At 38.6% G+C, this 27,451-nt stretch overlaps 1 protein-coding gene across 7 annotated transcripts; it reads left to right on the top strand.

Moving 5' to 3' along the window:
- Positions 1-27,451, top strand: LOC122289722 (AUGMIN subunit 7). Of its 7 annotated transcripts, none has more exons than XM_043096945.1 (11): positions 1-167; positions 390-613; positions 3,473-3,636; positions 12,538-12,623; positions 13,061-13,122; positions 16,044-16,135; positions 16,344-16,469; positions 22,652-22,742; positions 23,999-24,106; positions 25,947-26,045; positions 27,030-27,451. In XM_043096945.1, the coding sequence occupies exons 3-11, from the start codon at positions 3,503-3,505 to the stop codon at positions 27,219-27,221; spliced, it is 990 nt and encodes a 329-aa protein (XP_042952879.1). In that variant the 5' UTR covers positions 1-167; positions 390-613; positions 3,473-3,502; the 3' UTR covers positions 27,222-27,451. The 7 variants fall into 7 exon arrangements, with proteins under 7 accessions (XP_042952879.1, XP_042952882.1, XP_042952878.1 ...); XM_043096948.1 differs by having other exon boundaries at positions 3,482-3,636; XM_043096944.1 differs by lacking the exon at positions 390-613.

Raw genomic sequence — 27,451 nt, forward strand, 5'->3', positions numbered from 1 at the left:
GGAGACACACGGATAGGAAGAAGGAATAACACGCACACTCCGAAGCATTTCTGTTCCCTTAACCCCCACCAAACCCTCCCAAGCTTGGAGCACATACACAACACTAAAAACCCAGAAGCTCAAGAGCCTCTCTCTCTCTTTCTCTGGAACCCATTGCCCATGTAAAGGTATACTTTATTCCATGCAAGTTAATGCTGTCTTGTTTACTTGGAATGTCGTTTGAATGAAATTCCATTAGTCTGTCTTTTCTTTTTCCCCCTTTTTTCAGCCTACTGTTGTTCCAATTGCTTGAGTACATTGCTTGGTTCCGGACCCATTAGCTAAATTTATGTTTTCTTTTTTATTCCTGAAATCCTTTTTTTTTTTTTTTTCCCGCCTTTTCTTATAAGATCGCCATATTGCAAGCATTGGAATTGGCTATTGCAAGCATCAGAGAAAATGGAAGTAAAATACCGACGATCGGTGACTGAAGGCTAAGAAATCAAGCCCTTTCCGGGTTTTGCTCGTCGGAACGTGAGGGAGAAGGAGAAGAAGGAGACGGTACGCTGGAGGAGAAGAGGAAAGGGGTCGCGTGCTGAGACGGGAGGAAAGGAGTTCTTTGTGTGAAAAATAGGTGGGCAAAAACGACAATTCACAATTTGCCAAAGGTGTGCGGGGGTGTGGGGATTCCGAATAGCATTTTTTTTTTTTTTGTTCCTTTCTTTTTTTTACAAATCAACGTTGGGCATCTGAGCTGTCCTTCCATGCCTCGTCATCTCTCCGGCGATCCTGATCTAGTAGTCTCTCCCTTCAACTCAGCGGTTCTCTCTCTCTCTCTCTCTAGTCATCTCTTCCTCCCAATTCCGGTGAGTTCGGCCGAGAGAGGAGCTAGTGCCGCTCAACTATCTTCAGTTCTTTCTTGGGGGACTTGATCTGCATTAGGGGCCTTGAGCCCTTCAGAGGGCTTAGAAGAAGATGGGGTTGAATCGCCGGAGATGAACTTGTGAGAACTGGGGAAACCGACAAAAGTGTTTGTAGATTTACTGATTCTGGCATCTGGGTTTCTTCTTTCAAAATGTCAGTGCTCTCTCTCTCTCTCTCTCTCTCTCTCTCTCTATGCGCTCGTGTGTGGGTGTGTTATTTGTTGCTTTCTCCATGGAATACGGTTTGGATGATCAACCATCTCTTCTCAAATTTTCTCAACGACCGGTACACATCTCCATCCTCGAATTTTCTCGCTCCTTCACACACGCAGGGAGCCATCCTCTATTTTTCTGGTTCCTCCATTCATACACGCAGTGAAGCCGTCGAGTAGATCTCTACTCGAGCTGCATATCTTTCGGGTGCTTCTTGTCCCGATTTGTATTTCTCTTCCATTGACACACAGAGAAACACCCTCGACGTTGTCAATCCTCCATCGACGCTGCACAAGCATCGTCACCGTGAGCCCTGCATTTCCTCGTAGCGGTGTGTCTTTATCTCTTCCCAGATCCCAATGCTTCGCAGGCTTCCATTTTTCTGGTAGTAGTAATTACTCTCACATGCCTCTCTCTTAACCAATTCTATAATAGTAGCCCCTTTGTATTCTGTGGGATTTTGTCTCTGGCATTTTTTGGGCAGGTGTTGATGGTTTTGGGTCCCGGTTGGGAAACCTATTTGGCTGTTGATTTTATATTTTGGTTTAGTTTAAAAGATTTGAGGTGGATATTTGCTTGTTTTTCCCGTCTGGGTTTTCTGGGATTTTGAACCGGAGTTGGGATTTGAAATGTCTGGGGATGGTTATTTTATGAACATTTTCTTAGTGGTGTGTGGAATTGGGGAATCTGACCACCGAAGCTTTGAGGTTCTGATGGTCATGGGAATTTTGGGGACTCTGATCTTGAGCTTAATTGAATGTTGAGTTGACGTGTCGGTGGTTTTTGGAAGTTTGAGAATTTGTGGTCAAATTGTGCGCTTGGCATTAGGTTCGATCAAGAGCTTGGCATCTGTTACTTTTATACATATTTGAATTTAATATGTGCAATTAGGCTTCTTTTTGTTTATTTAATATGTGCAATTACTATTAGGCTTCTTTCTTGTATCTCGTTGTACAGTTCTTGTTTCTCAGAGGTTGGACACTTTGAGGAATAAGTTGGATGGTTTATTTTCCTATGATGTATCTCATTAAGTTGTCCAGTTTTTTGTATCTGAAATTAGCTTGCTTTTATGCATGGCTGTGTGTTTGAATGTAAGAAAAGTTGCTGGACATTTTGGTTGGAGTTGTAGATTTATGTCTTTACTCATTAAGCTTTATAGATTATTGGACAGTTTGGTTGGAGTTGTAGATTATATTGCTGGACAGATTGGTTGAATGCTTGTAAAATCTGAATGCTCAATATAGATTGATTGGACAATCTCTTCTTTTTCTTTACAGCCCGAGCTATATCCATGCACAATATAGGAATGTAGTACTCTGTTTTGTCAACCACATGGACAAATTTTAATATCACATAGGGAGCTAAACTGAAACTTGTTCATTAACTCAATTAAGTCATGAACATGGCCAATTTAGTGGCTGGAGTTCTTAGTTTGTAAAAAAGATAGCTTGATAGAATTTTAGATATTACTGTTAGATTTTGCAAAAAATGATTAAATATAAGTAAAAAAAAAAGAAAAAAGAAAATTAGAATGAATGATATCTGTTATGCTATTAACTATAAATTCATCGGAAAAGTGTGTGTTATAAAATCATGATAATTAAATTTATTAAAAAATAAAATATGACCTCTAGATCTGTAAAACATGATGAAAAAAATTTAATAACAAAATAATAAAGAAATGGAAAAGAAATAATATTTTATTATTATAGAGAGTTTAGATGGATAATCCAATGTGGGATTAGGTTTTGAGTAGAATAGCCAAAAGGTAAAATGTGAGATATTAGCCCACATTTGCCTAATGGGATAGTCGAGCCGATGCTAATGCTCTCATTCACGTTGAGATTGGTTGATTAGGCATGTGGATAGCTTTTTGGGTTTTCTAGCACTTATGAATTTGGTATTGCGTTTCTTTTGCTCGATTAATTTCTGTCTAGCTTTTTATTTCACATTTTTTATGAAAATAACTTTGACTTAATTTCCAGAAGCCAGCATTGAGGAATTTTAAAAGTAAAGAAAAAAGTTGTGGCAAAAAGAAATTTTCACAACATAAGTTTCCCTCCATGAAGCTTAGTAAATAGGAACCCATTATCAGGACAGGTTCTTTACCAGCTTGCAATTGCAAGTTTCGGTACACTTAAAAACATGTGTATGTAATATTTAATTTGTAACTTACACTTTCTGCTAATATTCTATCTTCTAAAAAAAAGGTACAATTATTTATTTTATCGTGGAACTTTATAATTGCAACAATTGATTGCTCAACCTTTTATTCATATTGTTTTTTTTTTCTTGGGTGATGATAATTGCAATTAGTGCAGAACTTAAACAAAATTAACAAGTATGGAAATTGATAGAAATTGCAGAAAACCGTGGAATCTTATCAAATGGCAGCAAGGCAAATGGAAGAAATACAGAGAAAACTGGGGATGCTGAATTACCCGAGAGCCAATGCTCCTGCTCAGTCTCTTCTCTTTGCAGGCATGGAGCGGTATGCCCTTCTTGAGTGGCTCTTCTTCCGGTATGTAAAATCACTGAATCTTGAATTCTCACTAGTCTTAGATTTCTTTTATATTCACCTATTTTGCTAAGTAAGATGAAACATTTTTTGAATCAAAGAGGATGTTATCTGACTCTGAGTACATATGTAGTACAGAAAATAGACATCTAACTAGCTGAAGGGAAAAAGTCTAAAAAATCCTGAAAAGTAGAAATGTAAAAAGCAACAGTATTGTGGGCCACCATCCAATGATATAGAGCGTCGAGAAAAATGACTTCAAATTTAACACCACTTTTCACAATCTTCAAAGCGCCACTCATTTCTCTTTCTCTTGCTCTCTACAAATACACCACATTGAGCAGGCTCTGATCATTTCCTACAACAAAGCACACTGATACCTACCAAATTGGCCTCTCGAACATGCTAGTAGGTCCATTACTCAAGAAGGCATGGCTCAGTTGTAACACCCCGTTTTCGTAGGATAGAGATGTTACTAACGTACATAATATAATGCTTGGTAAAGAGATTCATATCCTGAAATACTTCATTTATTGAAAAGATTAATTAAACTGAACATAGCTGTTTTTGAAAACATAAAACTGAAAACGTAAAATAAAAACATAAACTAACCCTACGCGTGACTTTTATTCAAAAATCATAAAAAAAACTAAGTCCTTGCACTAGATCTACTCCTGGTCCTTCGGCTTTACGTCCTTACAATCATCATCTGTGATAGTTGAACGTAGAAGAGAACAAAGAAATAAAAAAAAAAATTAGTCGAATACTCAGTAAATAGTATATACTGTAAAACATAACTTAGCAAGACTTAATTTTTGAAAGACTCTTCAAACAAACATATATCATTCACAGATTCTCATAGCATGTCTATTCTTTATCAACATGAGCGGAAACATACATAATCATGGTGAACATATAAGCTTGAATGCATAAATTACTTATTTATCTTGTCTTTCACTTATTATATGGTGAACCACGGTTGAGTCCGTGGCACCCCATAACTTGTCATTACATGGAGTAAAACACGCTTGAGTCCGTGGCATCGTATAACATAACTTGTGGTAAACACGCTTAGGTCCGTGTCGACCTTAACATATTTTTTTTTTTATAAGTAATAAGAAGATTTTATTCATACGAATGAGATAGGCATAGCCCATGTACACATGAAGTATACAAAAGAACATCTAATTACATTCTAGCTAAGGAAAAAAAGTTATGGACATTGTTTCCATCAAGTACAATGGCTGAAAACCACAGCATTAAAGTGCGCATAAAAAAATTCTGAAGCTCCTCCATTGTGCGTTCCGTATCTTCAAAGCATCTCTCATTCCTCTCCGACCATGTGTACCACATGATACACAGCGGGATCGTCTTCCACACTGTCGCCACTTGGGGACAGCCTTGAAGCTCCTTCCAACAAGCCAATAAATCCACCACCCGCGGAGGCATTACCCAAGCAATGTCCATTCTTCTAAAAATCTCATTCCATAACCCCCTCAGGACCTCACAATGCAATAGTAAGTGATCTACAAACTCTCCCTGTTTCTTGCACAAATAGCACCAATTCATCATTATGAGTCCCCTCTTTCTCAGATTGTTCGTGGTCAAGATCTTCCCAAGAGCGGCAGTCCATATGAAAAAAGCTACCTTAGTGGGCACCCGTGATCTCCAAATCCTCTTCCATGGAAATGATACATGGCCTTGGGTTGACAAAATCTTGTAGTAGGTACTGACTGTACATTTTTTACCACCATTAGCCCTCCATTGCAACCTATCCACTTGAGCCGTATTATTTCCCAAGGAATAGAGCAACCTGAAGAAATTAAACACAATTTGCAGTTCCCAATCATGGATATTTCTATTAAAAAGAATATTCCACTGATAAGATCCATGAGAGAATACTTGCATATCTGCAACAGAGGCCTCTCTGTTAACTGTGATACTATAGAGTGCTGGAAATGCCCTGTATAAAGCGCACTCTCCACACCAAATATCATGCCAAAATCTGATTTTGGAACCATCTCCCACCACGAATCGTATTTGACTTTCAAAGTCCTGCCAACCCCTCCTAATGAATTTCCATAAGCCCACACCATGTCTTCTCGTTACTTCCTTGGGGCACTACCCTCCTCACGCACTCCTATGTCTAGAATCAATAATCTCCTTCAATAGTGTGTTCCCCTTTGAGTGGTACCTCCATAACCACTTACCCAATAAGGCTTTATTGAACATTCGCAAATTGCATATCCCCAAGCCTCCATTTGGAAACAGAGAACAAACTTTGTTCCAATTAACTAGATGGACTTTTGTTTCCTCCCCCATTCCCCTTCACAAGAAAGCTTGAAATAAACTCTCAATTCTAGTTACCACCCCTGCAGGCAAAGGAAAAAGTGAAAGAAAAAAAGTGGGGAGATTGGTTAAAGAACTCTTAATTAAAATAAGTCGCCTCCTTTTAGATAGATACATCCGTTTCCACCCAGCAAGCTTCCTCTCAACTTTCTCCACCACGCTATCCCATATGGCTGGAGCCTTAAAATTGGCCCCCAGCTAGAGACTCAAATATTTCATAGGCAAGGAAGACACCTTGCAATCCAATAACCGCGCCAAGCTGTTAATATTAGGCACCGCACCCACCGCAACCAGCTTGGATTTACTAAGATTAACCTTAAGCCCCGACACTGCTTCAAAGCAAAGCAAGAGAGCTCGCAGAGATTGAATCTGACCAGGATCTGCATCACAAAATAAGAGAGTATCATCTGCAAGTAGGAGATGAGAGAGTGAAGTAGGCCCATTTGTGCCATTACCCACCGAAAAACCAGATAAAAACCCTCCACCAACAACAGCCTTCACCAACCTACCTAGTGCCTCCATAACAATGACGAGCAAGAGAGGGGACAAGGAATCCCCCTGCCTCAAACCACGTGAGCTATTAAAGAACCTAGCAGGAGTGCCATTTACTAACACTGAAAAATGGATGATAGATATACAATAACGGATCCATGAAATCCACTTGTCACCAAAACCACACCTACCGAGCAAGTAGAGAAGGAAGTTCCAGTTCACATGATCATAAGTCTTTTCCATGTCAAGCTTGCAAAGAATACTTGGTACACCTTCCTGCAATTGATGATCCAGGCACTCATTGGCAATAAGCATCGAATCCAGGATCTGTCTTTGCCTAATGAAGGCATTTTGAGGCTTAGATATAATATGTTCCATCACCAAGTAAGCCTATTTGCTAGGACCTTGGAGATAATTTTGGAGACTCACTCACAAGGCTTATGGGGTGAAAATTTTCAACTACCTTAGCCCCATGGTTTTTGGGAATAAGAGCAACGAAAGTCGCATTGAGGCTTTTCTCAAATTCATGGAAAGAGTGGAATTCTGCAAATACCTGCATAATATCACATTTCACTACATCCCAACAAACATGAAAGAAACCCATCGAGAATCCATCTGGCCTGGTGCCTTGTCCTTGGCCATGCCACGAATAACCTTAAACACTTCATCTTCCTCAAACGCCCTTTCCAAACCATTTGCACTTTGTGAATCAATAGACTCGAAAGGCAAGCCATCAAGTTTTGGCCTCAAGCATTCCGGTTTCGAAAGGAGGTTCTCAAAATGCTGCATAATATGGTTTTCTAAATCATCAGTGGATGAAAGCACTTGAGTACCTGAGTGGAGTGACTCAATAGTGTTGTTGCATCAATGTGAATTCGCCACTTTATGGAAGAACTTTGTACATTTATCACCCTCTTTTGGCCAAAGGGTCCTAGATTTTGTCACCACAAAATCTCTTCCATCAAAAGCACCCTCTCCAGATCAGTTACAACTGCCTTTTTTCTAGCAAGGGTCTCCTGTCAATTCCTTATCCTCAAAATCTCTTAGTTCCTCCATAAGAGTATTATTTTGATTGTCAATGCTACCAAACACTGCCAAATTCCACTTCTTTAGATCCTCCTTCAAAGCTTTGAGCTTACAAGCTAGAATGAAACTGGGGTTGCTTGTAAACATATAAAAGGACCACCAAGAATGCACCTTATCTACAAAGCCCTCCGCCACTAACCACATATTTTCAAACTTGAATGGTTTGCATCTACCAATAATGTCTCCACAGTCCAAGACAATAGGAAAATGGTCAGAAAGCACACAGGGCAAGTGTTTCTGAGAAAGATCAGGAAAGTACGCCTCCGATGACGGGGAGACAAGGAACCTATCCAATCTCGACTATCCCCAACCATTAGATCATGTGAACTCGCCCCCTAAAAGAGGGAGATCCATAAGATCTAAGTCAAATACAAACTTCGAGAACTCCTCCATAGCTACCGAGTGGCAATGAGTCCCCAAATGCTTGTTGGGAAAGTGAACAATATTAAAATCCCCTCCCCATGCACCACGACACCTCCCATAAGTAAATAAGACCCGCCAACTTCTCCCACAGTCGCCTCCTCTCGCTATCCAAATTTGGACCATAAGTACCCGCAAATGCCCATTCCCGTCTATCAATCGTATTTTTGAAGCGATTGGCAACCGAAAAATTCCCAACACATTCCTCAACCAACTCTACCACTCTCTTGTCCCACATTAAAAGAACTTCCCTGGAAGCACCCAACGAGGCCAAGTAGGACCACTCTACATAAGAACACCCCCACAAGTTATGAATTATTCTTCTATCCGCTGCCCTCAACTTAGTTTCTTGAAAGCACACTACATCCACTTTCCATGACCGCAATAAAGATCTTATATGAAGGCGTTTATTACAGTCATTCAACCCCCTCACGTTCCACGACAATAACTTAGGCTTCATAGTTACAAAGAGTAGCCCTCCCTTTCAATCTATCTCTTCCACCCCCCCTTCTTCAGCTTCATAGTTGATGGAGTAAGAAAGCCTTTTAAGTTCCCTTTCTCGCTTCGTGGTTGACTTTGAACGACTATTTTCAATAGCAATAAGAATGGCTCTAAATTGATCCTCATAGCCTACACAAGAAATACCAAGAGAAGAATACATCTCCTCAACCTTCTTAAACATCCAATCCGATGCAGAAAAATCTAGGTTAGGGCAAAGTGTGCATAAAGGAGTTGGATCCTCCATCCCCTCAACAGAAGGCCCATTGTCAAAATTAGTCACTACGAAAGCCGAGTCTTGAGTGACCTCCCACGGTTGAGGCTGAAACTGTTCTTTCATGTCCATCGGCAACCCCTCAGAAAGTAAGTAAGCCACATGCGGAGGAGATGGAGCTAAAACTGCCATCGAGGGCTCACCTAACTCTGTCGGCCTGTTTGTGATTCTTCCCCACTCGACTATTGGCAAAAAAACATAGAACCTGCTTCACACGACACCTCTAGAGGAAAAAGTATGGTCATCGGTGGTTGAACAGGGGGGATGGCAGCTTTCGAAGACCCAGCAGCCTTAGTTGACCGAGTCTGTGCATGACCCAGCCCATCAATGCCACGTGGAGTGTTGATGGAATTCACACCACCTTCAATGTTTCTGCCATTCGCATCGCCTGAGCCAATCCGATCTGCCTCCTGTTGAACACCCTTCGGGAGAGGTGCGGCTACCTTCGCCGGAAACCCCAGAATCATTGCCTGCACTGAAGCAAGGGCCACGTTGCCCTCGATGCAGGCCACAGCTACGGGTGGAAGGGAAGCCTCGCGCCTTCTCCACACGGGCCTGCTAGGTCTATTCTCTAGCCTGGAGGGCCTGGGCCCATTGGAGGGGCCTTTCCCATAGCAAGTCCAGGAAACTCCATGGGCTCCTTGCCCTTTGACTGTCCCTTGGGCTCATGGCCCTTTAAGTGCCCAAAAGTAAGCCCATCGCCTGAACCAGAACCCAAAGCCCAAACTTGCTACTCAATGCACCGTTTCAGCCAAGTAATATTACCCTGCAATTCCCCCATATGCATTTGCATATCAGTCAATACCCGCATGACAATTTCCTTCTAAAGGCCAGCAGAGCTCCTGCCAACCTCCTCACATCCCTGAGTTCTTGCCAAAGTAGCACCATTGGCAGCCCCACTAGCCGCCTTCCTGTCCAACTGACTAGATAGGTCCACAGACCTCGATGGTTGGAGAGCCTCCTTATACGACTTAGGAGGTTTTAGAAAAGGTGCTACTGCCGTCGCTGGTGGTGCCTATCCACCAAAATGAGCAGCCTCCCTTAAGACCTCAGCCAGTTTCCACCATCCCCTCCCATCTCTGTCATTAGGGACAAGAATACAGTTACAATGTCCACCCCCTCGATGCTCTTCCAGCGCCATGAAAGCACCTTGAATATTTGAGCACCTCTGCACAGTGAAGCCCCTGTCCCCTTCACGATGACTAGCATAAAACCTCTTTCTCCTTGCATTAACGCCATCCTCCAGAACTCTGCAGAGCCACTGTGCAATGGCTAACTCCATTTTCATGCTTTTCACAAACTTCCACCCTCTTTCTGTAAGGACCAACCATCAACCCTCCCTAGAAATCTCGAAGGTTTTTAGTTCAATGACAACAACTTTAACAGGAGCCATTTTTACCTTCTAGCCAAACAAAGCTCCAACGTTCAAAACATCCCGAGCACCATCAAAATGCAGTTACAGGCAAAAGAGAAAAAATGAAAGTGTACGGAGAGAGAACGAAAGTGTATGGATAAACTGTCATCCTTAACATAACTTGAAGTGAAACACCCTTAGGTCCGTGTTTCACTTAACATATGGTGAACTACGCTTAGGTCTGTGGCACTGTCTTAACATAGCTTGTGGTGGACACGCTTAGGTCTGTGTCACCCTTAAACATCTTATCTTTTTTAATGCATGAGAACTTATTTAATATCATGAACTTTTCTAGCATGGGATATAATTGAAATGGCATAGCATAGCATAACATAACATAACATGGCATATTCTTGTACATGGCATAATATGATCTAAACATAAACATTCCATGGCATACGTGATCTAAGTTCTATATGAACTTTACATAACATACTTGATCTAAATACTTCATGACATTACATAGCATTTATGATTTAATCACTACATGAACATGGCATACATAATTTGGCTATTTTATTACATGGCATACTTGACTTAAATTACTACATGAACATTTCATGGCTTCCATGTGATTTTAGAATCATTCACTTCATCAAACAACAAATTCATTCATACAAGCATAATATCATAATTCATCAAAAATCGTGAAAGGAATCTAACCTTAACTTAGCTCAAAGCTTAGCGTAGACAAACATCATATTATCATATACCATTATAACATTTACAGTACACATGCAATTATATGATCATACTAATTACCTCTTAGCGCTGCTTCCACAATGTTATGTCGTAGCTCGTGACCTATAAGAGACACTATTCGTCACTAACATTTCTAGAAAAACGTGTCGTAGCATTCTAAATACTTGAAATAATACCAAAGAGATTTTTTTTTTTTTGATAAGTAAATAATACCAAAGAGATAATTTAATAAATATTCAATTATACAAAGATTTCATAAAATAATAATATTTAAAACTCATATCATATTACTTAATATTCTGTGTAAACGTATATCTTAATAATTTTGTAAAAATCTAGTTAAAGGTCAATTGGAATATTAACTAAAATAATAGGGTAAAAGTATACTTTAAAACAAAGGAAGGCCCAAGGCCCAATTAAAGAAAATTGTTCACTTAAACACCAAAAACAGTTTCTGTAAAAAAAAAATACAACCAGCCCACTTTAAAACATCAAGCCCATATGAATTCAACCCACTTAACTATTATGATAATTTCTGAAATATAATAGAATCAAACCCAATTTAAAACTAAAGTTCATGTTAATGATACATGTTTAATTAACCTCAAGCCCGGCCCACAAGGAAATTAACCCACGTACATGATCAGGTTTAAAACATAAAGTCTGCCTAGTTACTAGAGGGTACAGAAGACTTCTCCAAAAGTTCCATCATGAGGCAGTTTACAGAAAGGTTAAGTGCAGTGGGTTGAAGGGCATTTGTGTTGTAACTAAAACTTGCATGTGCTTTTCAGTAAAGTAAAAGAAATAAAAGGCATGAACAAAGGAAATAATCATTTGCTGAAGAAAGAAGGGCCATGGGACAGGATCTGAGGCTTGCTAAGGAAGAGCAACGTGCGACATGAGAGAGAAACTGACAAGCCGAGAAACACTAGAGAGAGAAGGTGGCAGACTGCAGTATCTGGCACCGTGGTGGTGTGGGCTTGGTTGGCAGTGCCTATGCAGATCTGATGGTGCTCAGACAAGGTGGCTGAGTAAAACGAAGGGGCTGCGCGAGTACTTTTTCCCTGATTCAACTGGATTTTTCTTGTGTTCCATTCTGAGGGTCCCATGGGGTTTATAGATGAGGGAGAATACGTGAGTGATATGGAGATTGGGTAACGTTTGGAGTTGGAAGTTGGTTTTGCTTTAGGGGTCTTATGACTCTTATCACTACGAGGACTCAAACGAATAGAAGTGTTTGAATTGAGTTAGTTTTCTAATTAGGAAATTAAACAGAGAATTTTAAGGGGCATAAAGTTATCAGAAGATGAATCCTATTCAAAACAAAATACCCTCTCAAAACATGTGTAAAATAGTAACAATAAAAGTAGTAATAATCATAATAATAATAATAATAATAAAAATCAAACTCTGGGTCTGGGTGTTACATCAGTCTATTCCAAAAAGGCCTAAGATCATGGTCCACTGGATGCTAGTTTTAGGGGAAACCTTGCTGCGCCAGATTATCTTTCAGGGGAAAGCAGAGCTGATATCTATCTGTACAAAATGAGTCCAATTTAAACTTAGATTGTCTGTGTTTTTCTTTTTTATTTGTTCACGTGTTTGTTAACCAAATTGTAAGTTGGAGGAAGCCACTAATCTATTTTGAGTTACTCTTAATGAATTGCAGGTTATTGGGTGATAAGTCACCATTCTCACAACAAAGTCCCCAAGCGGATGCGATGGATCGTGAGGAAGAGACTTCTCGCATCCAATGTAAGCCTTCCCATTCATCATTATTATCTGCACATCTCTCTCTCTCTCTCTCTCTCTCTCTCTCTCTCTACATGTGTTTGTGTATGTGTGTGAGAGAGAGAGAGAGGGAGGGAGTTAGGGAGGGGGATGGTCTTGATATACTTGATAGTCTATCAAGTCTATAAAGTTTGGGACAGCTTTGAACCTGAAGATTTATGATCTAATAGTATTTCCAAGCACCTTTGCGTCCCTGCCTTCTTACTTAAGTTCTCTGTCTTCTGAAAGCAGCTTGTGTTTCTCTGACTGTGTATCGCATCTTTACATGACTTACAACAATTATGCTGACTTACCCCTTTAACCATTTAGCTAGGACTATTTGAGTATCTCTTATTAATTGTTTCTATCACAAAGTTATTTCTTTTCTTTCTCTTACTTCTTCTTCATTCTTTTTTGGGCAGATTTGGCAGAGATTGCAAAGTTTCTGGGCATTACAACTACCATAGATACAGAAGCTATCCAAGTTAGTAATCCAGCTCCTCCTACTTTATTGATATTTGTTAAATGTTCTGGCTACATAATGCTGTGTGGCAGTATCTATTCCATTCCATAGTTAATATATTAGTAAAAATTACTATTGCAAATTACCTCCGTTAAGGCTTCTATATTGACAGGATCTTTTTGTTATGAAATGTATGGTACCATTGCTTTTTTAAGGCATAGTCTTTCTGTTTTTAATCTTTCAATTACAATATTCATTAATACAGTTTTTGTTTTCCTAGATACCTTTATCGAGGTATACTGGTATTATATGGATGCTTTTCTTAGCAATAATTTTGTTAGCATTGAAAGAGCTAGGAATATGATAAGTTATTATTATTTTTTTTTTTTCTTTTTCTTTTTGTGTTTCTGGTGATGAGCTCCTTTAAGAATTTAACGTAAACTCTTTGGTTGTACTACTATGTGGATTGTAACCTGTTTTATGTTCTTTGAGACACTTATAAATGCATGATAGGCTTTTAACTGTTGCAAAAGTAAATTCTTCTTTTTGCATGTTCTTTTTTATGGGAGCTCCATTTTGCATATGAAATAGTTATACCATTTTTCTTTGCTTTGTACGTCAATTTCTTGATGAGGGGGCCAAGGGGGTGTGTGATGTAGGGACGATATAAGAAATGACCATCAAGCAAATTGGTGACTCATCAAACTTGTAGACTTTTATAGAAAGAATGGCAAGAATAAGGATCTTGAAAGTTTTGCTGATCAATGGATGACCAAAGCAATGGTATGGAAGAGAGAGATCAATAAAAATGTTATTCAATATAAACTTCCTCCAATGCTTGCAACTTAAGAACGTGGAAGAAAACTTAAAATAATCAGCATTACTAAAAGCCCAAATGCCCAAAATCTGAAACCACAAAAACCATAACTTGAGACCAGTGTTTGATAAGCATTAGATAGTAACAAAAAACCACATTTGTTTTGGCCAACTGTCAAGCCTTATTTTAGTTTAAAATGATCTTGAGTTATCATGTAATCTTCCATTATACATAATGTGTTTTGGACAGCTGTCAAATGTTTTCATGGTACTGATCGATCTTGCCATCATGTCATTTAGCACCCTCCTTTATTTAACAGTTGATATGTTTTCTTTGTTTATAATCCATGAGAGTCCTTTAGAACCAGTTTAAATAACAGCAACTTATGAACACGAAAACTGAAATTTTGCACAGAAAATTATTTTTCTGTTTTGAAGCAAATAATACAAGCAGACAATGTTGTTTGCAAACATAGAGCAGCCACTGAGCCAAAAATGGAAGGAAAAAACAGCTAGACATACCTTAATCTGAAAAATAGAAGGAATTTCTGATGTTTGATTAGACTATTCTTTGTTATTTTTTATAAGTAAGAAGAATTTTATTCATCCACATAATTAGGCAAGGCCCAAGTACACAGGAAGTAAACAAGAGATGAGACTATTCTTAAGCTTTTAAAAATTTGAATGCCTGTGAAGTGGATGAAAAATTTCTCAAGATTGTTCATGTCTGGGCCAACAATGCTGAAGGAAGAGTCACAACTGAAAGTGACTTATGTAACTATGTTTTCATTGAAACCAAATCCCCTCTTATGGCTTACAAATCCCTGCATTTCTTTTTCAACAAAAAAAAAAAAAAAAAAATGCTTGGGAGGGTGAGAAGATATGATTTTCTATTGTTAAGTGGAGATGGAACAGTAAATATCTTTTGTAAATTTTCTTTAGACTACGCATCTATTGTTCATAGGACTATGAATGAAGTCTTGCCTATATAGCTTGTAATTTCTGTGATACCACAATGCAACTTATCATGAGAGCAAGTTCTTACTAGGTGTTGGACTCGTGTATTTTTGGACCATCGCTGATGTGTTTGATGGCACTCAGTTTTCCTTTGCTTTTCACTGCCTGTATCATATGAGAATCACTAATTTGCCTGTGATTGTTCCATTAGATAACATGGAAAATTGCATTTACAATGGAAGCCAGACTAAATGAAGGAATTTTTTTTTATAAGAATATTTATTGATCCACATAATTAGGCATAGCCCATGTACACGGGTAGTATACAAGAGAGAATCACCTGATTACAATCTATGAACTACAGAAAGCAGCATAAAAATCATAAAAGCTAACCCGCTCCAATGCAATAGCCATAGCCTAAAGTAACAATGTATGGAAAAACAAATCTCTCTCTCTCTCTCTCTCTCTCTCTCTCTCTCTCCCCCCCCCCCCCCCCTCCCCTTTCCTCTCTTCCCTTCTCAAAAAAAAAAAAAAAAAAAAATGAACGTTCTCTATTTTCAAAGCAACATCCATTCCTCTCATTCCATATTCACCACATAAGACATAATGGCACCATTTTCCAAACAGCTGCTATTTGACGATTGCCCTGAATTCCACTTTAACCAAAAGATCCGCCACCCTCCTAGGCATCACCCATGCAATATCCAGCCTAACAAAGATCTCATCCCATAAAGCCTTCAACTCAATGGAGAAGACGATGATCCACCGATTCGCCATATTTTTTACACAAAGCACCAATCCATGATAAAAATGCCACACTTCCTCAACATATCAATATTCAAGATTTTCCCATGAGAGGCCAACCTACCAAAAAAAGCAACCTTTTCCAAATGCATTTCCAAGGAAAAACTGTAGATGAATGCGTCGACATAATTTTGTACAAGGATCTGACTGAGATTTCTTATTCTCAGGATGAATCCATAGAGGAAAAATGGATTCAAAGGATTTGCTTGACTGTGCAATGTGTATCTAGTTGAGATTCTAATCTTCACAATACACACGAAACAAATATGTTTATCATATGTTATTTGAAGCATCGTGTACTGTGTGTTTATAAAGCAGCAAACCTCCCCCCAACTTTTGCTAACCGGAATTTCCTTCTTTTTCAGGGACGAGGAAGCTATGAAGATCGAAGTGAAATGCTTCGTCTTATTGTCGATCTTGTGGAGGCGAGCATCTATGCTGATAATCCAGAATGGAGGTTGTGATGATTCTCAGTTTTTTTTTTTTTTTTTTTGCTTCTAATACAGTTTCTAATATGATTATTCAGTTTTGTTGTTTCATCATGAACAATCACACTTCATAAATTTATTATTCCAAATTTTGTGTAATAAATGCATATTAATTGTTTGCTGATTTCTCAAAATTTCTTGAACCTGAAATCTGGTTTGCATTTCTATTTCCTGCAGCATAGATGAGCAGGTGTCAAGGGATATACAACTTATAGATTCTATTGCTGAAAAACAAGCTCAAATATTCTCAGAAGAATGCAAGTTGTTTCCTGCAGATGTTCAAATTCAATCAATCTATCCACTGTAAGAATAGAATATTCTCATATTTGTTTCTGTTTTCCTCGAAGATCTACTTATAAAAATGTATAAAACTATACCAACATGGGCCAGCTTTAAACTTGTCTTTCCTTTCATAGATGTAACCCATACTAAAATGATGTTAACTATGTATCGTCAAAGTTTGGAAAAGTAGTTCTTTGTTCCAAACTTTGGATGGAGTTTCTAAAAGATGTCATGAAGAATTCTATTAGCAAATGTATTCATTTAAGATTGGATATATTAGAACGGATGTACCATTTAAAACTTGGAAGATTGTACACATGGAGTTGGCCAACAACAAATGCTTATGGTAGACTAGGGTTTTTTCTCGGTTCATTTTATACAAGTAATAGAACTTCATTAAAAGAAGAAAATATTCGTTTTTTTTATAAGGAAAATTTTATTAATAGGCGTAACCAAGTGCCAAGTGCCAAAGTGTATACAACAAAAAAACACCTAGCCCGGAAGAAGAAATAGATACAAGGAAATCATGAACATTAAAGTCCATTAAAATCTAAAGAGATTATCCAAAAAAGAATCGTGTTGAAATAGATTCTTCTGAGTTAATCTATCAACGTACCTTGTTGTCAAAGTTCTGATCATTCCTTTCCCTCTAGATTCACCACAAAAAGCATTTGGGGACCATATTCCATATTGTTGGAATTTGTGGGATGCCATGAATACTTCTCTAGCTGGCTAGAACATCTAGCACCCTCCCCGACATAACCCAAGCTAACCTAGTTCTGCCAAAAAAAATCCACAGGGCCCTGGCAACCTTGCAATGCAGTAGCAAGTGGTCCACAGTCTCAGCACTTTTCCTACACATATAGAACCAGTCAATCACAATAGTATGACATTTCCTTATATTGTTCATGACCAAGATCTTCCCTAGGCTTTTCTCAAATGATTGAAATGCAAGAAGGACGTCGTCCCTAATAATGTCCCAACAAGCCTGAAAGACTACCATGGAAAAGCCATCTGGTCCTGAAGCCTTGTTTTTATCCATTTCTCTTAGGAAAAATATAGTTGCAAGCATAATTGTGTACTAATCTGTGCACCAATGTGATGTAATTGGTCAAAAAATAGATTTTATTGAAAACAGTGTTAATTTAAATTTTAAGTATGAATGAATCAGTATTGGTACACAGATTAGTACGCGATTGTGCTTGTATATAGCAAAACTCTTCCTCTTATTGTGTTGAGCACCTGCCCCCTCCTCTTCAAACATTCTCTCCAACCAAACCACACTAGATTGAACAATCGAATCAAACACCAGCCTGTCAACCTCAGGTTGCCAAGAATATTGCTCTGTAAGGAGCTTTTCATAAAAATGAACAATGTGATCCTTAATATTTGAGTGATCCGTAAGGACACTACCTTCCAAGTGAAGCACCTCAATGGCATTATTCCTTCGATGAGACTTGGCACTCTAAAAGAATTTGGTGCACTTGTCCCCTTCCTTCAACCGAAGAGCCTAACACCTTTCTCCACCAAAGAATTTGGACTCCCACACTTTATGACGTAGTTGATTGTCCAAGTAAGATGCTTTAGCTCCCTATTCTTCTTTGAGCCTGATTTGGTTACATGGAAGTGACCATCCTCAATGGCAGTAAGTAAAGCTGTGAATTGGTCCTCAAAACCCTCACATGTAATCCCAACACACTGTTGTATCTATATAATTTTTTGTGAAACCCAGTCTGATGCTGCACTAGATTCATTGTTGATTGGAGGCAAAAAAAAAAAAAAAAAAAAAAAAAAAAAACAGTGGGACAAATTTATCCTAGCTTCAACTCCAAACTGAGTTCCTGGCCCTAGATGTTCTTCTTCACAAGGTATCAAAATACAACGACATCAGGTTGTGATGCCCCATATGATAAGGATAATAGTAGGTGGTGTATGGGATCCCACATTACTTGGGAAGGAGAAGTTCTTGCACTTTATAAGGTTCTAATTAGACTCCGATTGTATCATTGACTAGTCATGTTGGAGAATAGGCCATATGGTTTGGGTCTTCCAATGGGGCGTTACAAAATGATATTAGAGCCTATCCTAATTAGAAATGTGGGATTTGAGCTATGCTATCTACGATGGACTAGCCCGACGAGGACGTCGGGAATTTAAGGGCGGGGGGCAAATTGTGATACCCCATATGATAAGAATAAGGATATGTGGTGTATGAGATCCCACACTGCTTGGGAATGAGAAATTCTTGTTCTTTATAAGATTCCAATGAGGCTCCAATTGGGGCATTACACAAGTCCTCCACATTGTCTCACACTGTCTCCTGCATACTATGCCAGTACGTCCTCAACAACTCCCATTTTACTGCATTTCATTGTCTGTAGCTTGGTGTTGACCAACTAGTTTCCTGTAGGGCTACTAATGAAAAATTCTCTCAATCATGGGTAATGGGATCATGGTTGCCTTCGCAAAAGCTCCCCCAAATCTTGGCATTACATCATTTTGCTTCAGGTCTGATGTGAATGCCAGCATTTCATTGGAGACAACATTGGCTGAGGGTGCGCCACTCACTAGTGATCCTTTCAGTGCCACCCCTGATGGTGATCAGTGCATTTCGGCCGCTCTTGCATAAATACCCGATGTCGAACCCATTTCGAAAATAGACGTCCCAAATTTTCTATTTGCTTTTTACATATTTGGGCCTGCCAATTATGACACCCAGCCCACTTCTTTTTGTGATTAACCTATGAATTGGGCCTATCTTGGGCTCCCCTCCTCTTGGCTTTTTACCCAACAATGAAACCCCATTACCACCACCACTTGATGATGTGTCTAATTTTTCAGATATACAAGCAATGGCTTCTGTCAAATCATCAAGCTGGATGAAACATCTCTTTAAACTATCTCTCTTTTTGCTAGACTTCCATTGAGAAGATCAGACCCATCCCTTCTTACCTAAGAAACGGCTATGGAGTTTTCAGAGGAGTTAGACCCCTTTTGCCTTGGGTTCTGACCATCATGAATTGCAGAGGAGTGAGATTGCTATGTCTATTCCCATTTCTGCCCCTAGTGTTGAGTTGAGTACCAGAAGCATGACTCATGCTCAGGGGCCGCTGCATATGATTGTCTCGCCACTGCAGTTGCACTCTAGTCGTGTTGCTTCAGCTCCATTTTCTAGTTTCCATGACTTGGAAGAATCTTCTGATCATCTCCGTGTGACCCATGACCATGACTTGAGAAATTAGAGCATCTGCTCTGCATAAGTTGGCGGCAAATTTTGCCCAAACCCAAACGTTCATGCCCTTCATGAATAACTAGTATACCCTGCCAACCTCCTCCACCATACTCCGTAATAACTAAATATCGTCCATGGACGTTGGATTGGTGTTGAGCCAAAAAAGTTGTTTTTTCTTCACGCATGTGTTTATGAATTCCGATTGTCTCCCTGGAACACTGCTTCCACTGTAGTTTCCAGCCACCCTACACCAACACAACCCAGTACTATAGACCTCAATACACCTTTGCTCTTCTCCACAATATTTATGGAGAAGTTCCATGTTTCTGTTGAGGACTTGAAGTTTTCAATTCCACCCAAAAAGGACAAAATTGACCCATAAAGATTTGCACCCTTTAATAAAGGCTAAAAATTTTGCTAGAAATGACTATTATTACCTGAAGGAATCATTGATATATATATATATATATGGAGAGAGAGAGAGAGAGAGAGAGAGAGAGAGAGAGAGAGAGAGAGAGAGAGAGAGAGAGAGAGAGAGAGAGAGAGAGAGAGAGAGAGAGAGAGAGAGAGAGAGAGAGAGAGAGAGAGAGAAGAATGTATCAAACTCATGCACCCTTCGAGGATTGCAAGAGGACAATGGATGAGCTTAAAGTTCTCATTTTTAAAACTTTGTTCTTATGATTGGGGATCATTGATTTTAATGGACTAAATGTCCATGGTTTTTAACTTTTGGTTGTACCATAGTTAGGTACTTCTCATGTATACCTCTTGTGTACTTGGGCTATGTCTTTTTCTCTTATGGATAAAACTTCTTGATTGCCTACCAAAAAAACTTCTGCAGTGGCAGGGGGGAGGAATTCAAATTTCACCTCGTCAGTTGGCAAAGGATGAGCTGTCCGATTGTGAATGGGGGGTTAGGGGTGAGAAAGTTGTGTGTTTTTAACAAGGCAATATTAGGGAAGTGGCTGTGGAGGTAATGGAAGGGAACTCCTTGTGGAGAGACGTTATTGATCACGAGTATGGTTGTGCGTTGGGGGGATGGTGTTCTAAAGAGGGTAGGGGGTCTTATAGAGTAAGCCTATGGAAATTCATAAGAAAGGGGTGGAACACTGTTGAAAAATATCTCAAGTTTGAGGTGGGTGATGGAACATGAACCCGCTTTTGGTTCGATGTATGGAGTTGGGGAGAGCCCTCTTTGCACTATTTTTCCAGTTGTTTTTAACTTGGCTGGAAATAAGCAGGCCCCAATTTCAGAAGTATCATGTCGTGCCAATGGGATGGTAACTTGGAATGTCACTTTTACAAGAAACGCTCAGGACTGGGAACTTGTAGAGCTGGCAGATTTTTACAGTTATTTGTAGTCAGCAAAGCTAGGAGGCAATGGGGGTGATTGTATGTTGTGGACTCACACGGGTAGAAAAAAGTTTACTGTTAAATCTTTTTACAAGGTTTTGACAATCCAACAGCCCACTTTCTTTCTGTGAAGAGTATATGGAAGGTTTTAGTACCGCCTAAAGTTGCTTTCTTTACCTGAACAGCTGCACATGGAAACATTTTAACGGTTGATAATCTAAGAAAGCGAGGTATGATTGTCATGGAGTGGTGCTACATGTGTAAAATGAGTGGGGAATCGGTAGATCATTTGCTTTTACATTGTGAGGTGGCTGGGGAGTTACGGGCTGGTATCCTTAGTTGAGCCGGAATAGGCCTCACAATATCGCTCAACTGACAGCAGTGTGGCGGATGATACCTTTGTGCTTAATGTGGTGTCTATGGTCGGAAATGAATGATAGGTGCTTTAACAACAAGGAGCGTGTAGTGAGGGAAGTCTGAAAATTTTTTGTGTTCTCTCTTTTCCAATGGTTTTATGCTGTTGTATTGAAGGGTGGGAATGTTCATGAGTTTTTATCTTCTTTCCAGGTTACTAGAATGTAATTAGGTGTCTCACTTTGTATTCTTCCTGTGTACTTGGGCATTTCCTAGTTTCATTCTATTCAATAAAGATTATTACTTAAGGAAAAAAAAAAAAAGCTTTTACACATTAAAAAAATAAAAAAAAATGTATTTGCAAACCTATTTGACAATACACCTACTCCATTTTCTTATACCTATATGGATCTCACAACAAGTGGTGTGTTTACACAGTGGCTTGTAAGTAGTAAAACTATTAAGAAAATGCAAAAGGTGCATCCACAAGAGAGATCCTTTGAAATTTCTGCAGTATTAGCACGAGCTAGCATGTTCTGTAGAGAATTACCGTCACTCCTATGCATTACTGCTTCTTTTGCTACTTTACTGCTCTTGCTACCCCCAAGTCCTCATTTTTACCAAACGGAATTTAGAAGTACCACAATTTTTCTGTTTCTAGTATTCCATGTGCAGTTTATCTATAGTCTGTGGGTTAGAACAAATGTTAATCCCTATAGTTGGCTCAAGTGCTAAGGGTCTTGGTCTTGGGAGTATGTTCACCTAGGTCTAAGGTTTGAAGCTTGGGTATAAACAATTTTTAGGTCCAAGTCCTGTCGGTGAAAAGCTGATAATTACCTAATCAGTGTGATGTAGGCGTGTTACGTGGGTCTGGGGATCAATCGGGTAAAATACGTGTTGTATTTGCCTGGTCTTTGGGTATCCTTGCGATTAAAAAAAAAAAAAAACTTAACTTTTCTTTCCAAATTCCTAGGAAGAATATTATTAAAAATCTAATACTTGAACTCTGTTCATTGTCACACCAAACACACCATTGATGCGGAAACTTGCCACATTGCCACATCAGCTTACATAGAAAAAAGCATTGATGTTTTGACTCCTTTTTTTTTTTTTCCTTTTTTTTTTTTTTTTTGAATGTATTGGGTTCCACAGTAAGAGGTGTGCTACACCAGGCTTTTACATTGAACTTTTTTTTGCTGCGGAAATTTGTTAGTAACCTTTTCAGTAAATATAATAACTTTGTGTTATCGATCTACATTTTCAGCCCAGATGTTTCTGAGCTGGAGTCAAAGCTTTCAGAACAAACAAAGATATTGTTGAATCTTCAACAGAAGGTCGATGATCTGGCATCAAAGGTGATCCCAGCTTTGTAGCCCTAACATATCTTTCACAATTGGTTTGTAAGTTTTTGTAAATTGTTTCTTCTGTCCAGCAGGTTTAGCAGCTCCGCCTAGTTTCCATCTATGATATCATCATTTCTGTGTTAACCCTTTTGGGGAGTGATGGTTATAAAATAAGTCCTTGATTCATGAAATGATGCTCCCTTTTATGGTTATTGGCCCACTTCGTGATTGCTTTAGCTTTTGGGACTGAAGGTTCTTCCACCTTGATTGTATCTTCTTAAATCATCATTACACAAAATAACGGCCAGGTGTTTTCTATTCATCAATAAATTTCGTCATAATAAGCTTATTACTAAGTCGAGTAAGTTGGATGCATTAGAACAATTCAATTTAGGTTATGTTCTCTTCTCCAACCTGTTGCTGGCATGGGCATATTTCTAAGTTTTGAATGGGTAAATTGATTCTACTTCTTGCTTCCCTCAAATTCATATTTTAGCAAAGAACATCTATAAATTCGTCCATCGGTTGTTTGTGTTGATGAAAATGGTCCTAACTTGTTACTCTCACATTTTTTACAGTTCTTGGCACAGTTTTTAGTCATTTCAAATATTAAAGCTGTGGAGAATTCCTCTTCAAATTAACATAAAAGTTCAAGAGCTTTCTGTAGTCCAATTGAAGCAGTTGTTTTGAGGTCGCTGTGTGAGTGGATGATAAGGACAAATGGCTTTTTTTTTTTTTTCTCATCTCTCTGGATTTTTGTCATTTAAGAGCCCAGTTTGTGTTTTGGGTTTCGTGTTTTCTTTTCAGGCATTCTCTGCTATGTTTCTCATGTAGTGGGATTGTGCTCCATTTTGTGCATTTAATTACTTCTATTAGCCAAAACAAGAAAGAAAATGTGAGCACTATTAAATGTAGCTTTTAGATTATTTTTTAGATTTCTGGAGAGGAGTTCTTAGTGACAGAACAATTGTGTGCCTGTGGGCCTTTCAAGTCAGGGGTTGGGCGTGGTTTCAGAACGTCATAGGTTTGGATCTTGGCTAGAAGGAAATAGAGCAGGAAATACACGTTTTGCAGTCTTTTCTCTATGAAGATTCAAAATTTTCAACTCAATCTTTTTAAGGCATTCTAATCCACTCCATTCTATAATGAGCACTCAATTTTGAATGCATTGCTATATTTTCTACATACCTCCGGAATCTGCATGCTTAAGTTATGCATTGTCTTTACATTTTTTGCATCATTGTGATTGTATTTTTCTTCATGTGTAGCATGCTTACAACCCAGATGAGGAGTACACTGAGGTTGAATCCCAATTGCGGGCACATTTGGAATCTTTTCTAGAAACTGCAAGATCATTCAATATGATTTACACCAAGGTGGCCTGCTCTTCTTTTTCTTTTTTCTTTTTTTCCTTAAATCTGCTTTTAGAATATTTGATCATCCTACTTTCTTTTCTGAAAAATTATTAAATGCCATGTATGCGTTATATTTGTATACATAATATTTTGCGCTGATAATATGAACTATGCCAGCCTATTTCTGGCAGTGTTTATGAGTTTTATTTTGAGATGTATTATCAACATGTTTGTCTGATATAAGTTATTGTTCATTTTCTCTTTCTCGTTCTTGGTCAATGTTCTTTCCATTTTAGTATTTTACAGCTCATCTCATGTTTTAAAAAAATTGATCATTGGGATGGGTTTATGGAGTCTTCTCAGGCAGGAATCTAATCATTCCTTTTTCAGTGTTGCTCCAACAGATTTAGTCAATTTCTGTCACTCACCAAGTAGGAGATGGTCAGAAACTTGGAGGACCGTTGGTCACTCAAAAGGAAGAGATGGTAATGGCTTAAAATCATTTTGTGATGAGCTTCAAGGGGTTGGTAATATTTTTTATAGTCGTTCGTCAGAGTTGGGACAAAAGTTGCAACTCCTGGTCAGTCTCATAGTGGATTTTTGCTGTCTAGAAGGGCAGATTCTAGACTGAAGACAAAAGAGTTGAGACTCTTCGTATGCAGTTAGCTAGGCTAAGGTCACAGTCGACTGTTGACAACCATCAGGGGCAATTTGGGTAACTACCATGTTGTTATATGATAAGTAAATTTGGGTGACTACAATTTTTGGATCCCATTTGGTAATGGAGCAAAAAGGATAAATCCATTGAATTTCGAATTTCAGAACGGAAGGTTATTGCGAAACCCCATGTAAATTTTGCTGGCTGTGGTGCATCAGGAGAATCCAGAAGATGGAATGTCTGCCACGCTCATCTCTATGTGCATCATTGTGAAAACTGATCTCATTTTGTTTAATGTGGTTTGAGAGAGAGAGAGAGATTAGCATAGTTTTGAAGATTGTGAGAAGTTTTATTCCCTAATAAAAAAGGGTTGGAGGGGTAACTGGGGGTCGTCGCTCTGCCTGGGTGTGACCATAGTACCATAGTAACATCCTCCCCCCCACTGGGACCCAAATAGGAGAAAAGGTTAGACGACAAGAACTGCAGGCACTCCCTCAAGTTCAGTTTGAGCCAGCTTAGATCCTGACCCCGCTAGGGAATTCAATGAATCCTTAGGTGGCTAATACTAATAGTCTAATCTGAATCCATATTTTGATTTGAATTCAAGACCTAATACATGCAAACCGCTGGGAGTAACCCAAGAACCATTGAATCACCACCCTTGGTGGTGAATATTGTGAGAAGTTATTGTTGGACCTCAACTCACTCTTTCTTGACACCGTGTCATTGGACTGTGGACCCTGATATTTTTGCCTTTTCTATTTCTAATTTTTAGGATTTACTAGATTTAGTTCCTTTTGGTGCGTAGGTCTATTTCTTTTATACTTCACGTGTACCTTTTTTTAAATTTATCCTATTTAGAAGAAAATTTTGTTTCCACTGATCACCAGCTAATTAAATATTTGTTTTAGTTGCCAAGTTTTTTATTTTCTTTCACCTGGTGAGTTTGTGATGCTTTTTCCCATTAATTCCATATTCACATATATGGTTTGACTGTCCCAAGGACTTATTTGTTGCAGTCTCATCATACTATGTTGAAAAGTTCCAAGATAGAATCTATTGAACTTTTTGCAATCCCTGTAAAATTTGTGGCTTTCGTTTTTTATGCTAAGGAAGATTTGCATCATACTTTCTTGGGATTCGTGATTTCTACCCTCACAGTCACTGTTATCCAGTTTCTGAAATATAATTCATATCTTGTAGGAAATTCGTCCCTGGACACATATGATGGAGGTACCACAGCTCCATGGGTTTGGCCCAGCTGCCAATCGCTTATTGGATGCATACAAAATGCTTTTGAAGGTATTTCGTTGTAGCTTATTGATACGTTTTATCTTTGATTTTATTTATTTTATGTTTTTTAGTCTGGTTTCAGATTTCTCTTTAGGTATCCATCACTTGGATATTCTCATTATGTGGTTAGTGAGTTTCCTTTCATATGGGCTTTCATATTAGGTTGGCACATGAGCCCAGCTAAAATGCTGGTGGTGATTAGCCCAGCTAAAATGCTGGTGGTGATTTACTACTACTAACATAAGTTACTCTATATGTATGGATGTGTGTATTTGCAATTTCTGAACCCAGCTTTCCCAAGTTCGATATTTTCCATAAATGTGCATTTATGAAGTTCATTTCTCATAGTTTCTCAAATCTTCCATAGTTATGCAGTTGGCACATTGTGTTTTCATATTAATTCTCTGTATGCAATGCTAAGCATTTATTCAATCAAAAACTTCACTTCTCAGTTTACAATGATCATTGACTTCTTTTTTTTTTTTTTTTGTTTCTTTCTGGGAGTGTATTTACACAAGCACGCCCAGTGAGGTGGGGTTTGCTTGAATGCCTACCATGATGTATGCAAGTACTTAACACTTATTCAGTCTAAAACCCATCACTCATACTCTCTCAAACTTTTGGTTTTTGGTTTTTCAAAAAGAGAGAGAGAGAGAGCCTAGAGGTTTTAGAAGACTGTCAAACATTCAAGGTTTCCCAACTTAAGTTCAAATAATTTTGCGAGGTATTGATAAAAATGTCAGTTGTACTTTTCTCTCTATTTTTTCATGTTTTCCTGAATATAGATTTCATCAGAGAATCACATCATAGATAACAAGTCGTAAAAAAGAAGTATAATTAATAACTCATTACATACTAACTCATTACATGGATTCACAATCGTGCACTTGAGTACTTAGTTTTTCCTTTCATGGATTGCTTCAAAGAAATATTTGTGCTTGTGAAAGAACTGGCCTGACCACTATTTTGGTGACTCTTTTGCATTGGTTGTAGTTCCTAGGGAATTTGAGGAATCTTAGAGACTCCCATGCAGCTCTGGCTGTTGGCTCTTGCGAAACAATTGCTGGCGAGCCCTCCTCTGTAACGAGAATAATATCCGAGTGTGAGTCTGCATTAACTTTCTTAAATCGCGACCTTGGAATTCTCTCGGCTTCTATTGCTCGTGAACAGGGTGAGAGGAGATGAATTTATGCTGAAATTGTTACATCAATGTATTGCCCAGGAAAGCATAGATGCAATCTTCATATTCTTTGGGTACATTTGAAAATACCATACTAATGTATCTCTATAGGAATGTTGATTGTGGTTGCATTGTTGCATATTCCATTTGGATTTGAACGATTTTTCCAACTTGTTGACTCAGCAGAGTAACAAAGAAAAATGAAGTCAGAGTCCATCAAATTTCGGGGTATCAA

Source organism: Carya illinoinensis, chromosome 12 (genome assembly GCF_018687715.1).
Source record: "Carya illinoinensis cultivar Pawnee chromosome 12, C.illinoinensisPawnee_v1, whole genome shotgun sequence".
NCBI classification, from domain to species: domain Eukaryota; kingdom Viridiplantae; phylum Streptophyta; class Magnoliopsida; order Fagales; family Juglandaceae; genus Carya; species Carya illinoinensis.